The sequence below is a fragment of the Podarcis tiliguerta genome, assembly GCF_965153285.1.
Source record: "Podarcis tiliguerta genome assembly, chromosome: 3".
Lineage (NCBI taxonomy): Eukaryota > Metazoa > Chordata > Lepidosauria > Squamata > Lacertidae > Podarcis > Podarcis tiliguerta.
Genome location: NC_139536.1, coordinates 61,070,567 through 61,084,970, shown reverse-complemented (window position 1 = coordinate 61,084,970; position 14,404 = coordinate 61,070,567). Strand labels below are relative to the sequence as shown.

Below are 14,404 nucleotides of genomic sequence, written 5' to 3'. Positions count from 1 at the left end.
TTGGTGCAGGATTGTGCTTCGATGGCAGCAGCTGACATGCCTCTGGATGAGTGTGCAAATCCTTAACGTCGAAATACTAGTCCTTGGGTGCCAAAGGCTCCCTGCCTGCTAATCTTTCATGAGCAAATCCTCTGGGTTGTCCTATGTGCATATTGTGCTATGTGCGCATGGTGCGCTTTTAAGTGACCTTTTCAAACTGTGTCAAGATTGTGGAATGGCGTCTCCTCTTTGTGCTTTTTTCCTGCTGAGGAAACATCTCTACATCTCTACGCTGCCTTTAGCAAAAGGAAAGAGGGGTGAAGAAAATCTCCATTCAGCTAAATCTTTTCCATATGAATGTGCAAATGTAATGGAAATCAGCTATTGAGGCCTTTTTTGTGCAGCAGGCTCCGACAGGCCTGAGTCTTAGAGCTAGCATAATAATTTACACAAGTGTCTTTTATTTCTTTAATTATTTGGTCCAAACTTCATATTTTAGGGGAAAGTCATCACTGGAACTCAGCTTCTGAAGAATAATTAGATGATGATGATGATGATTATTATTATTATTATTATGGCTAACATTTTTATTCACCTATTGCTGTTTCTTTTTTAATGTGGAGCTATTACTGTTTTCAAGTACCTTTTTAAAAACTCCTATCATAACAAAACCAGGAGATTTGTAACCCTTCCGTGGCTTGAATGGTCCACAATGTGAATTTTGCTTTCTGAGAAACCTGGATTTGTTTGGCTGCCAAAATCCACAATGCAGAAGGAGATGCAATTTTAATAATCTGGCTAGGTTTGCTATATTGGAATCCTCTTTTTGCTGGGGCTGCTTCTGCTGCAGCATATTGCCTGCTGGTTTCTTATTAAACAGGGATTTGTTAAGGTTATTATACTGAATGCTACATTTCCTTTTTTTAAAAAAACCTCAGAGCCGTTTATGTGGTGTTGTGATTAGAATGTTGGACTAAGACTGCTGAGAGCCAGGTTCAAATTCCCACTCAGCTATGAAACTGACTGGGCAAAGTTGAGCCAGTCCACTCTCTCTCATCCTAACCTTCCTTCCTTCCTTTCTTCCTGGGTGGTTGTGAGGATAAATGGGGTATGTGTGTCACTATATGGATTGCCTTTTGCTCCTTGGAGGAAAGGCAATATATAAATATAATAAATAAGCACATGGGAAAGCGGGTCTTCCAATGGCCTCCAGCAGGTCTTTACTATCAATCAAGCACTCCCAGTCAGTTCACCAAGTCAGTGTTAACAATTAATGGTGCTGTGAGGGCTGCCCGCGCCATATGCCTTTTCTGAATATTTAGACCAGTTTTATGATGGAAACCATTTGGCTGGCTCTGCCAAACACAGGGGGCACAACTGTCTATGATGGAGGATTGCCATAAGGCCCCATGACATGCTACAAAATTGCCAGGAAAATGACCCCGTGGAAGCAACAAAATAAGAGTGGGTGATAGGTGTCTTCAGTTCTTTCCATTAGAAACATTGGAAGCTGCCTTAAACCAGGTCCTAATATTTGTCGATCCAGTCCAGTATTGTCTACTCTGTCTGCAGCAGCTCTCCTGGACCTCAGACACCATTCACATCAGCCAATGACTGCCAATGGCTGTGTCAGAGGAGCCCTGACCTTACCACTGCCCTGCCCAGTCCACTATGGACATTGGCTTCAAGAGGGCTCGGTTCCACTGCACTGGCTGCTACTGATGTTAGGGATTGAATACAAGGTCTTCTCTATGACAGATATGTACTCTACCACTGAAGTATGATCCCTTCCAAACTAATCCGACAAATGGAGAGTGTTCCACACTTATTATTTCGATAATGGATGGTGACACAGGGGGCATTGCAAGGAGCTCGGCACCATGGGTTGTATAGCCAATGTTCTTATTAGACAAATCCATGGAAGAGATATGGATATCAATAGCTACTAGTCATGGTGTTCTCCCTCCACTCTCAAGTCATATGCCTCTGTATACTAGTTGCTGAAAGTCATAAGCAAGGAGAGCTCTGGACCACTCAGGTCCTGCTTGTGGATTTCCAGTTGACCTGACTCAGTAGGGCCCTTAGGTTCTTACATTGTGCAGATGGAAGGCAACTTGCTCAACCAATCTTCCTGTTCCTCATTCTCCCGAAGACTCAAGCCTCCCCCCAAAAACCCTCCCCAGAGGACCAGAGGAAGGCTCCAAACACTGAGGGCTCTGTCATATGGGTTTTGAGTGGAAAGAGGGAACTGTCAAACGTTGAGCGGTGGGATCTTGCACAAGTGGAGCTGCTACTGGAGCAAGATCCTTTGGCCTGATTCCAAGTGATTTCCTCCTTGTCACTGCAGCTCCACACGGCACAGCCTCCACTGTTCAGGTGGGCTCCCAACCCCTTTGAATCAAAGGGCAAGATGGAGGGAAGGAGGGAAGGGCAAGATGGGTTGCACTAGCTGTTTTCCACTCATCTAACCATTGGATACAGCCCCCTGCCTTTGTGCAAAGTCAACACATGCACAAAAGCTAGATGGGGCTTTTAGCTCACATCTCCTCTAGCTTATATCACTTCAGAGGGACCCCCATTTCACCCTTGAATGTATGAATTGCAGCCCTTTCCCCATAGAACGCTAGGTGTAATATGTTCTTATCACAGTGGGGAACTGCACGTGGCGTGAGAAGCGAGGAAGAATCTTGCTTACTTTGCAGCTTCTGTGGTCTTCCCAGGAACACGACTCTGTGTCCTGTGGGACAATCCCTCTTGGAAAAGCGTGATCACTGAAGCACATCTGACATAATGGAGCCTCAATGTCAGGCTCCCCTTGAGGTATATGCATCACAGTGGACCCCGGGTATTTGAGGCTGCTGGCCTGATGTTTTTCCATGCTCACCATAGGGCTCTTAATCCATCTTCGTACCTGTAAACATAAAACAAATCCTCCGTTTAACATCTGCCCTGCGGATTTTCTGACACAGGCTGTTTAATGCAAAGCACATGTGGATAATCAGATGGCGATGTCTAACATTTGGACTGGGCTCAGAAGAAAATATATATATTAACAAAACAGTCTGAAAGTCTGTTTGAGGGAGAATGCCCAAATCCACCCTACCCAGAACACTACAGAAACTTCATGCATTAAGAATAGACATACTGCAAGTGTTAAATGAGTTCAACACATTTTAGTCTCACTCTGCTCACAGAGTAACAACTTTTATGTTCCACTGCTATCTTAAATGGTCTGATTACTTCCCATTCTGTTGATAGCGCACCCCTGGCAGCAGTGACGGTCAGATTAGGAAGTGCCTGTTCTGCATCCTTGGTCTCCTTTCTGCCTTTTTGCTGTAGCTTTTTGTTCTGAGATCCCACACACAGGGTGTTCCAGTTTAAAAACTATATTGCATTTTCAAAACATCTCATCTCATTCACATTCTAATTTTGCAACCTGCAGGCCCTTGAACCAATGTTACCTTCACTCCAAATCTGCTTTATCCCTACCAAATGAATCAAAAGTTGCAGTGCTTCATTTTCCCCAGAGGAGCAAATGGCAGTCACAAACTTACAAGGGAAGTTCAGGCTGAATGAGCACAGCAACTCTTCTCAGTAGACCTTGCCCCAATGAGGCAGTTGAGAAGACTGAAGGTTCCCACCTTCCCACAGTTCCCTAAGTCTTTTCCTCCCCAGATCCTTCCCAAGCAGGAACCAGGGAACCAGGCAGAGGGCCTTCTCGGTAGTGGCACCTGCCCTGTGGAACTCCCTCCCATCAGATGTCAAGGAAATAAAAAACTTCCTGACTTTTAGAAGGCAGCCCTGTTTAGGGAAGTTTTTAATGTTTGATGTTTTATTGTGTTTTTATTATTCTGTTGGGAGCTGCCCAGAGTGGCTGGGGAAACCCAGCCAAATGGGCGGGGTATAAATATTACTACTACTACTACTACTACTACTATTAACTTCATCTTGTATTTCTTTGCTCTGCCCTCTTCACTAATCTTTGTGTTCTGGGAGACCAGGGGGGGAGGCGAGCTGGTCACAGCAGGAGGGAGAGACTCCCTGGCTTCTTCAGCAGTTTGCCTCTTGGCCACACTCCTGTCCAGCCTTTGCTTCTGCCTCTGATTTTGGACTGCTCCCTGCCACAGACTCTTCCTGCTCACTAAACCCTGTTACCTCTTCAGCTTCCAACACCTCCTCCCTCCCAGTCTTTTCCCTCTGTCCACTCATTGCTGTCCCACCACCAATCTCCTGGCTCTGTGCCTTCTTCCCCTGGGGGTTCCCTGGATGGTGCCTCCCACCATTCCTGTGCACCCAGTCAGTCCATTATATCCTTGGAGGAAAAGGTGGGATATTAATGCAATAAGAGAAACACTTTGTTTCTCACAGAACAACTGTGGGCCTTTTGGGGAAGTGGGTTTGTTGTGCAAGATCTATATCTATGCAAGCTGAATTTGCCCATATGTGACTGAACCTGCTTCCAAAATAGCAACAGTCAGGTTTCTGTTATCTTTCTGATTCAGAAGACCCTCTCCATTCAACTATTTAAAAAGCCCCTGAACTGAAAACAAAACAGAACATACTGCACAGTCGACTGTATCTGTCAAGTGGGAGTAACTTTACCCTCTCTGACAGGCTTGCTCGGCTGATGAATGAGAAACGCATTGAATGATTACAGTTACAGTAGCACAGGATGGCTCAAAGATCTGTTGCTGCTTCCTGTGTTGTGTGTGGTGTAACCCAGAATAGAATTTGGGGTGATTTGTTTGCATGTTCTGTATTAGATCCAGGCTCGTGCTCTGAATGGGGAAATTAACCGTTTCATGAATCATCATTCCTGCCATAGAAGTGAGAGTACAGCCTGGCATCTGGTAACCAAGGACACAGGTAAACAAACACAATGACTCTGATGAGTTGCTAAGTCTGAATTTTGCGCTGTTGTGTTGGTTTGTGGGGAAATCACACAAACATGCCTCTCTATGGACACAAAAACAAATAAATAGACTCATCTTCTGGGGAAGGGGGAATATGCCTGTCATTTTCCTATGTTTCCTCTGCCTGTGTCTTTCACCCTCTCCAGGACTACTAGTTTCTGTTGATTAGTTTAAATTGTAACTCCTTTGATGTTTCTTTGAGGTCTCCATCCTTTTGTGTCCTTCAATAGTCCAGAACCCCTGCAGATGGGTCCATGATTCATATAATGTCTGTGCTTTTCCAACAAAGCACAAGATTTAAAGCACACATACTCACACACAGGGCAAAATGCCGAGTGAAATCATTTTTCCATGATGCAAAAACCAAATGTGTTTTTGATCTGTCTTCTTCTGTTTTTATAATTCCCACATTCCTTAATAGGGTACATGGTCTGTTCTTTTTAGTCTTGGTTTTTTGCCAGACTGTATATATATATATATATATATATATATATATTTGCTTTCGTAGATTTTCACGGGTACAGGAATGCAGGTTTTGGTGTCCTCGGGTGTCTTCCCGTGTAAAAGTTGGGGTGTCTAGGCGACGTTTCGACGAGGTCTCACTCGTCATCATCAGGCTGGTGCTTTCGGCTTCTTGTTACTGGAACAGAGCAGGATCTCAGTGTTTGAGTTCCTATAAATACTGTTGAGGAGGTGTGGTGTATAGCCTCCAATGTTCTGGGCAGAGAGGAGGTTCCCAGGCTAGTGTGCCTTTTCTTCTTTTGTTCCTTAATTACTTGAGGGATATCTTGGGTGATTTCTTGAGTGATTTCCTGAATCCCACTTAGGTGGGTCATTAGGTGTGGATTAGTTGCTAAAGCCTTCGTGTCTTGAACTCTTGAACTTTGTGAAGAGTTTTTCTGAGAAGATGGCTGTACTGCACTTGGTTGTGCTCTGGCTTGGCTTCGTGTATAGGGGCGAGCTGTGGTTTTGTGGCCTGTGCCAGCCAGATCTGTGTAGGGATTGCAGGGGGGTGCAGCATCCGGAGGTGCCACCCTGGTTTGGCTACTGGATGGTGTCTGTAATTTATCTGTGGAGAGGGTCTGGGTTTGGGTCTGGTGTGGTTGATTGGTGATGGCGTTCTGTGTGCCTCTGGATCTGGTGTCAGATTTTGTGGGGAGGGCTAATTTCCAGATGTCTGGCAAGCGGGATGTGTCGTCACGCTTGTTCATGTTGTGAGGGTGTTTCTCTATCTCGATGGCTTCCATGATTATTCTCTTGTGGTGATGTTCCATGTTAAAGAGCAATTTGGAATCTGCAAAATTAATTTCGTGTCCTGTTTCTTTCATGTGTTGGAAAAGGGAGGAAGTTTTTTCTTCTTTTTTGACGGCATTCTTGTGTTCTGCGATCCGTGCATTTATTCGTCTGTTTGTTTGTCCAATGTACGTGGCTGGGCAGACTTTGCAGGGTATTTCATAGACCCCTTGGTTTTCCAACTGAATTTTATCCTTGGGGTTTCTGAGGATATTGGCTATTTTTTGGTTGGTGCAAAAGGCTGTTTTGATATTGTGTTTATGGAGGATTTTGCTAATTTTATCTGTAGTGCCCTTGATATAAGGAAGGAGGGCTATGCCATTGTTTTCTTCTGTGTCTTGGTTTTTGGGGGGTGTTTCTTTTTGGATTAGCTTCGTAACCCTGTTTTGCTGGTATCCATTGGCAATTAACACATTTGAGAGATTCTGTAACTCAGTTGTCAAGTGGTCTTCGTCAGCCAGGCGTTTGGTTCTGGAGATGAGAGTCTTGGCTACGGAGTTTATTTGTGCAGGGTGGTGGTGTGATTGTGCATGTAAGTAGCGGTTGGTGTGTGTTTTTTTCCGGTAGATAGTGTGTCCTAGGGAGCCATCAGGTTTTTTGTAGATTAGGACGTCAAGGAAGGGAAGTTGGTTGTTGGCTTCTATTTCCATAGTGAATTGTATTTTGGGGTGTAGGCTGTTGAGATGTGTGAGGAAGCTATCCAGTTTTTCCTTCCCGTGTGGCCAAATTACAAAGGTGTCGTCAACATATCTGAGCCAAAGTTTGGGTTTGTGTTCTGACTTGTCTAAAGCATTGGTTTCAAAGTGTTCCATGTACAGGTTAGCGATGACCGGTGAGAGGGGTGATCCCATAGGTGCTCCTTCTATCTGTTTGTATCTTTGTCCATTGTGGATGAAGTACGTGTTGGTTAGGCAGTGGTTGGTCAGGTCCAAGATGTATTCGGGGGGATTGTATTTGTTTTGAATGGCTGTCAAGGCTTCATTAATGGGCACTTGTGTGAAGAGAGATACAACATCGAAGCTCACAAGTAGGTCATTGGGTTGTAGGTTTTGCTTCTTTATTGTTTCTATGAACTGGAAGGAGTTTGGAACGTGTGAAGAGATGGATTCTGCATAGGGCTGAAGTTGCTTGGCGAGAAATTTAGCGAGATTTTGTAGAGGTGAGCCTATGGAGCTGACTATTGGTCTGAGTGGTGTTCCTTCTTTGTGTATCTTGGGGAGGCCGTAGAGTTTGGGGCATCTGGATGATTTTTCTCTGGGGATGATTCTTAGCTGGATTTCTTCACTGATAGGAGAGGCTTTTATTTTGGATTTGGTGGTTTTTTCCAGATAGGTGGTGGGATCTGTTTTTATAGGTTGGTAGGTAGGGTCTTGGAGTAGATTTGATAGTTTTGCTTGGTAGTCCGATGTGTTCATCACAACAGTGGCATTACCTTTGTCTGCTGGGAGAATGATTATGTTGTTGTCTTTCCTCAGGTTGGTGAGTGCTTTCTGTTCTTCTTTGTGTAAATTGCTTCTGGGTGGTTTGCTGGAGCAGAGGATGTTGGTGACTTCAAGTCTGATTTTATTGGCTTCATCTGGATTGATTTTGGTTAGGCTAGCTTCGACTCCGCATATGATGTTTTCCGTGGGGATGCGTCTCGGGGCGACTGCAAAGTTGAAACCTTTGGAGAGTACTTTGGTTTCAGTTGAGGTGAGGATCCTGTCTGATATGTTATGTACTGTTTGTTTCATGGGTTGTTGTGGAGGGTGGCTGGGCTTCTGGCGTTTCTCTAGTTTGTGGAGTTTGTTGGTGTGTGTGTCTGTCTTGTGTGAGGTCTCCGTTTCAGCTCTCCAGACGGCTAGTTGTTTGCATTTGTCCCAGAGTGCAGGGTGGATTTTGTTACAGAGTTTGAGGTGAAGAGTGAGTAGATCTTTGTTGGTTTGGTTTAGTAGGTATCTTTTCTTGTGTAGTTCGTTTCTGATTAGAGATAGTTCAGTTCGTTTCAGGATCCTTTCGGTAGCTGGGGTTTTAGAGTGGAATTTAAGTTGGAAGCATGTGGGAATTAAGTTGTTGTCTCGGCAGTTGCGTAGGAACAAGAGATCACATAAGATGGTGGCTCTTCGGATTTCTAGTTTCTCGTAGGTTCTTGTCAGCTGGAAGGTTTCCTCCCCGTAGAGGTGAGATATTTGCTTTCGTAGATTTTCACGGGTACAGGAATGCAGGTTTTGGTGTCCTCGGGTGTCTTCCCGTGTAAAAGTTGGGGTGTCTAGGCGACGTTTCGACGAGGTCTCACTCGTCATCATCAGGCTGGTGCTTTCGGCTTCTTGTTACTGGAACAGAGCAGGATCTCAGTGTTTGAGTTCCTATAAATACTGTTGAGGAGGTGTGGTGTATAGCCTCCAATGTTCTGGGCAGAGAGGAGGTTCCCAGGCTAGTGTGCCTTTTCTTCTTTTGTTCCTTAATTACTTGAGGGATATCTTGGGTGATTTCTTGAGTGATTTCCTGAATCCCACTTAGGTGGGTCATTAGGTGTGGATTAGTTGCTAAAGCCTTCGTGTCTTGAACTCTTGAACTTTGTGAAGAGTTTTTCTGAGAAGATGGCTGTACTGCACTTGGTTGTGCTCTGGCTTGGCTTCGTGTATAGGGGCGAGCACTTTTCCAACACATGAAAGAAACAGGACACGAAATTAATTTTGCAGATTCCAAATTGCTCTTTAACATGGAACATCACCACAAGAGAATAATCATGGAAGCCATCGAGATAGAGAAACACCCTCACAACATGAACAAGCGTGACGACACATCCCGCTTGCCAGACATCTGGAAATTAGCCCTCCCCACAAAATCTGACACCAGATCCAGAGGCACACAGAACGCCATCACCAATCAACCACACCAGACCCAAACCCAGACCCTCTCCACAGATAAATTACAGACACCATCCAGTAGCCAAACCAGGGTGGCACCTCCGGATGCTGCACCCCCCTGCAATCCCTACACAGATCTGGCTGGCACAGGCCACAAAACCACAGCTCGCCCCTATACACGAAGCCAAGCCAGAGCACAACCAAGTGCAGTACAGCCATCTTCTCAGAAAAACTCTTCACAAAGTTCAAGAGTTCAAGACACGAAGGCTTTAGCAACTAATCCACACCTAATGACCCACCTAAGTGGGATTCAGGAAATCACTCAAGAAATCACCCAAGATATCCCTCAAGTAATTAAGGAACAAAAGAAGAAAAGGCACACTAGCCTGGGAACCTCCTCTCTGCCCAGAACATTGGAGGCTATACACCACACCTCCTCAACAGTATTTATAGGAACTCAAACACTGAGATCCTGCTCTGTTCCAGTAACAAGAAGCCGAAAGCACCAGCCTGATGATGACGAGTGAGACCTCGTCGAAACGTCGCCTAGACACCCCAACTTTTACACGGGAAGACACCCGAGGACACCAAAACCTGCATATATATATATATATATATATATATAATAAAGCTTTTTGTTTCAAGATTTTAAAATTTAATTCACTTATTTTAGTTTGGCAGGTCTTCATGGCATTCATTTTGCCAAAGATCATATAGCCTGAGATTGTTTAGCACATCATAGATGTGAAATCATCAGTGTGTGTTTTGACCTACTTACCAGGGCTTGGTATCGTGACAAGAAACATTATATTTTCTTGGACAAACAGACAGTTTCTTTTTCAGCTCAGTCATGCTATCAAAGGTACTGCACTAGGTGTATCTACGTCTATTTGGTTTTGCATGGATGGAGTGGATCTAAACTTTATTACATCTGCATCAAAAGCCGATGGAAACTTTCTCCTGGAAACATTTACTAGCCATACTCTTAATATGTTTTCACTATGGGTTTTGGCATCGGTAGAAAGATGTGAATTATTTAGAATGAGAACTTCTCAAATTTGACCATCAGAAGTCAAGCCAAGTCAAGAAAAAGTATGTGAATTATTTAGAATTAGAGCTTCTCAAATTTGACCATCAGAAGTTAAGCCAAGTCAGGACAATGTACATTTGAGCTCCTCACTTCAGTATAACTGCTTCCCTAAGCCCAGCAGCTATACACCCTTTGTTCCTGGCTTACTACAAAACCATGAGGAAACTATGATGAGATGAGTCAGAGAATAACTCCTGGCTTCCTTAGCTAAGTGGGATAAGCTGGGATGCGATGAGTGATCCAGTGGGCAATGGAAGCAGTCATGGAGGCCCTTCAGAGAGCTGAAAAGAGGGCTATAAATAACTCTTACAAATAAATACAGTGCTTTTGTCAGGCCCAGCATCCTTGGACAGCATACAGGACACATGTGTTCAGGCAAGGGCCACCAGAACAGGCATTTACTGTAGAGCCGCCAGGGCTAGGCAAAGACTTCTTGGGACCTGAGGTGAACCACAAAATGGTGCCACCCCCAGCCAGAGACGAAGGGGTGAGTGAACATCAGGAACAAGGGGGAAATAAAGATCTACATCAGGAGCAGGAGAGTGAGAGATTCACAGTGCCTTCTATTCATCAAGAAGACACTGTAGAAGTGGAATGGGGGAGGAGGCAGATTGGCCTCCAAAGAGAATGCTACAGTGAGGGATACATTCCTTGGAGGTCAGATCTGCTGCCCCTGTGGATCCTGCCACCTGCTTCCCCTTGCCTCACTAGTGGCCCTCACTGCCACCAGTTGATTCAGTTCCTCCATTCCAGCAGTGCAGCAGCCAGTCACTCACCTCTAACTGACACCCGGAATTGTATTTTTTGGAAATATAAGATGGCACCTCTCTGACTCCAACAGGGTGGGGGGAGTCTACCACATCCAGGTAGGCATATCCAGGAGTGTGAGTTGTGGTTGTTGCACCACTAGGATGTCAAATGGCTGTGGAAAGTGGCAGATTCAATGCCAATGGCTGAGGTTTAGTGGTTAACTAGTATGTGTGTGGAAGCATTATTGCAATCTCTAGGGACCAGCTTGGAGTTGCGTCTCTGTGTTTACTGTTACAATTGAGCCACTGGATCCAAGAGAGATTTCAACCACCTGGTCTCCCAAGCAATAGCTTAGCAACTTAGAAGAGGTGCTGCCTGCTGCCTTGCAGCCACAACGCTTCCTGTGGAGTGCTGCTGCTGAATTTTATTTTATTTTTAAAGTGCAGATCTGATACCAAAAGCTGGAGAAGATTTAAGTACTGCAGGGGAGCAGAGTGAAAATAATGGACCCAGTTGTACTTCTGACAAGATGTGGACAGAGACATCTGCCATGGAGAAGGCTTAAGCCTTTCCACACCTGACAAGTACCCCCTGCAAATATTTCCTGTGCCCAACTGACTCCCCTATAGTTTTACAGCCAAACTTAGGGGCAGAAATGACTTGCCTTATACCAAGTGATACTATTGGTCCGTTTAGCTCAGTATTGTCTACACTGACTGGCTGGAGCTTTCTAGGGTTTCTGATGGGAGCGTTTCCTAGACCTAACTGAAGATGCCAGCAGCTGAACTTACAGCCTCCTGCATTCAGGGCCACAGCCCATAAGAAGCAAATGTTGAAAGATGGGCAGGCATGTTGAAAGATGGGCTGTAAATACTTGTGAGTTGAAAAATGGTTAACTAGTTTTAGCAGGTGTGTTGAGTCCTTGAAGGGCCATAGCTCAGTGGTAGGGCATCTGCTTTCCATGCAGAAGGTTCTAGGTTTGATCCCCTGCATCTCCCAGTAGGTCTGAGAATGTCACCTTGTTTGAAAACTGAGAGTCCCACTGTCAGTGTAAACAATACTGAGCTGGATGGACCATTGGCCTGACTCACTGTAAGACAACTTCCTGTGTTCCTAATAAAATGACCAAGAACATCTTTATTGCAGCTGGGCGGATTAAAGGAGGCCAAGATGAATGGAAAGCTTGGTGACTTTAGAAAATAAGCACAAACACTGACTGTTGCTCTTAAGACTCTGCAGAAATGTCCATCACACCCAGCCCATGTTAATTCATCTACTCTACTGCTGGAACCAGCTAAACCCCATTTGATCATGTTTGGTTAGGCAAGGTTCAGGTTCACATGTGTCCAGCCAAGCCCGATGTGGTTTGTTAGCTTAATAGAAGCAGTTTAGGTTTCAGTCCTGTGTGCTGCTCCAAATGAACCCCATAACCCACTGAAAAAAAGTTCCTGAGGTCAATTAACTGAAGGCTGGATTTGGCAGAAAGTTCCTGGAAGCTGAGCAGGCTTTTAAAGCTCCTGCATTTTGGACAGCAGAGATAATGAGCGCTTGGTATCCTTGTTAGCAGCCCCGTCAGCTTTTAGAAATGAACCCTACCTTGTGCTATAGTTATTTTAAACAATTCAGCAAAATAAGCACCTATTATTACTGGAACACACAGTGGAAAAAGTGGATAATTTAATATTGAGATTGGTCCCAAAGCATTTCAAATGTTGAAGAAGAAGAAAAAAGCTCAAAAGACAAAGAACTGACTGGCTTTTTACTCTGTTGCATCAATGCCAAGAGCTGATTTCGCTTGTGGGTCACATGGGAGAATACTGTTACTTTACTCCTGAAACAGCAACTGGAAGTCCTCTGATGTAGGGTTGCCATGTTTTGAAAAGCAAAAAAGAGGGCACATTTGCCGACTTCTACTTTCAATTATGGATCGCGCTACCCATGAAAAAGAGGACATGTCCTGGAAAAAGAGGACATATGGCAACTGGAAAACAATGGGTTGGTTCTCATGAGGGTCATAACAGTGGTGGCAATAAGCTACCCATTTCCCTCTAAGGAAGTCCTAGCAACATCTGATTTCATTGACGTAGAACCAGTACGCCATATTGAAAATGTAAGTTGAGTGGATCTGTGAAAAGTTCAGCCAACAGTGACTGGTGCTAGTTGGAGCTCGTGGAGTGGGGAGCAGGACAGCTAATTGTAGGTGGAACCAGAGGTAGCAACAGACACAGCCAACTACTTCTGGTTTCCTCCCCATCCTCCTCCTTTGCAGTTTGTATTCAGGGTGGCCAGATTCTTTTTAAAGACCAAAGCTCCTGTACCTTTATCAGTAGGATTGAAAACTCCCTTCTCTACACAACTATGTCAGAGTCCTGTCCTCTTTTGCATGGGGTCAATACATACAACAGAAAGGTCTCTCACCTTCTTTCAGGTGTAGGGAACCTTTGGCCCGTCAGATGTTGCTGAACTACAACTCCCATCAGCAACCAATGACTAGGGACAAACAATGACTAGGGACAATGGCATTTGTAGTTCATCAATATCTGGAGGGCCAGAAAGTTCTCCATCCTCACTTGGTTTGCCATTCTTAATCCATTTGGAAGAGTTTTCTGTTTCCTTCTCCCTCCTTCCCTGTCTTGCCATTTTTAATGAGTCTGGAAGGAACTGCTTCCATCTCTCTTTTTAGACAGAGAAGACAACACACACCTCTAATTGATTGATGACTATATATGGGTGTCGGGAGTGGAGAAAGAGTGGACTCTGGTTCTGGGTTTTCTTTCAGGAAGCTGCAGCCCCAGGTTGCCAAGCTGAAAAACTGTCCCTGGAAATACTTTGTACTTCTTGTGCTTGATGGAAATGCCATCCTGCCATGCCAAAATTTGTTTTTGAAGCATTACTGTTCGGGCAGAGATCCAGAAACAATATATATATTTCTTTAAAAGAGCAAGGCCAGAACTATGCCAAGTGATCCAAGTACAGATAGTTCAGATATGGTTCAGGTGAGGAGTGCTTATAAGGTAAATATCTGATCTGCAACCTGGCTGGGTTGGAGAGAAGCCGGTTATTAATCCTAATCCACATTGGAATTGTGACAAGCACAGACACTCATTTGCCCCCAAGGCAGCTGTTCCATTGACACCTTTTGTAAATAGGCCTTTCATTTTGCTAAAAGGTATTAATGTATTTGTAGAATGTTGGGCTATTTTCTCAGGCTTCTTGGAGCTTTTTACTAAACAAAAACTTTTTGAAAACATGATATCCCATCCCGTTAATTCCTTAGAAAATTGCCAAATGTGCAATTGGGCAAGATTTGGTGAGTCATTACAGGATTATTATTTTCCACCGTTCACAGCTTTTCCTGTTATATAACAGTATACAGATATAGCTTTTCAGGCATTTGCAGTGGCATCTGTCAGTTCAGCACACTTGGGAACTCAGTCAGCCTTAATTCATAAATCCACCTCATTCATAGTAACCACAAGCAATGTTTCCCATGAGAGAACAATATTGAAATGTTTCAACTGCTGTCAGTG

General features: G+C 44.4%; 1 protein-coding gene across 1 annotated transcript in view; it reads right to left on the bottom strand.

Annotated features, from left to right (window-relative positions):
* Window positions 1–14,404, bottom strand: part of SGK1 (serum/glucocorticoid regulated kinase 1) — a 75,424-nt gene that overhangs the window by 37,475 nt on the left and 23,545 nt on the right. The window contains exon 2 of the mRNA XM_083435031.1: window positions 2,675–2,890. Coding sequence (XP_083291157.1) covers window positions 2,675–2,890 — 216 coding nt within the window. The remainder of the gene's footprint in view (window positions 1–2,674; window positions 2,891–14,404) is intronic.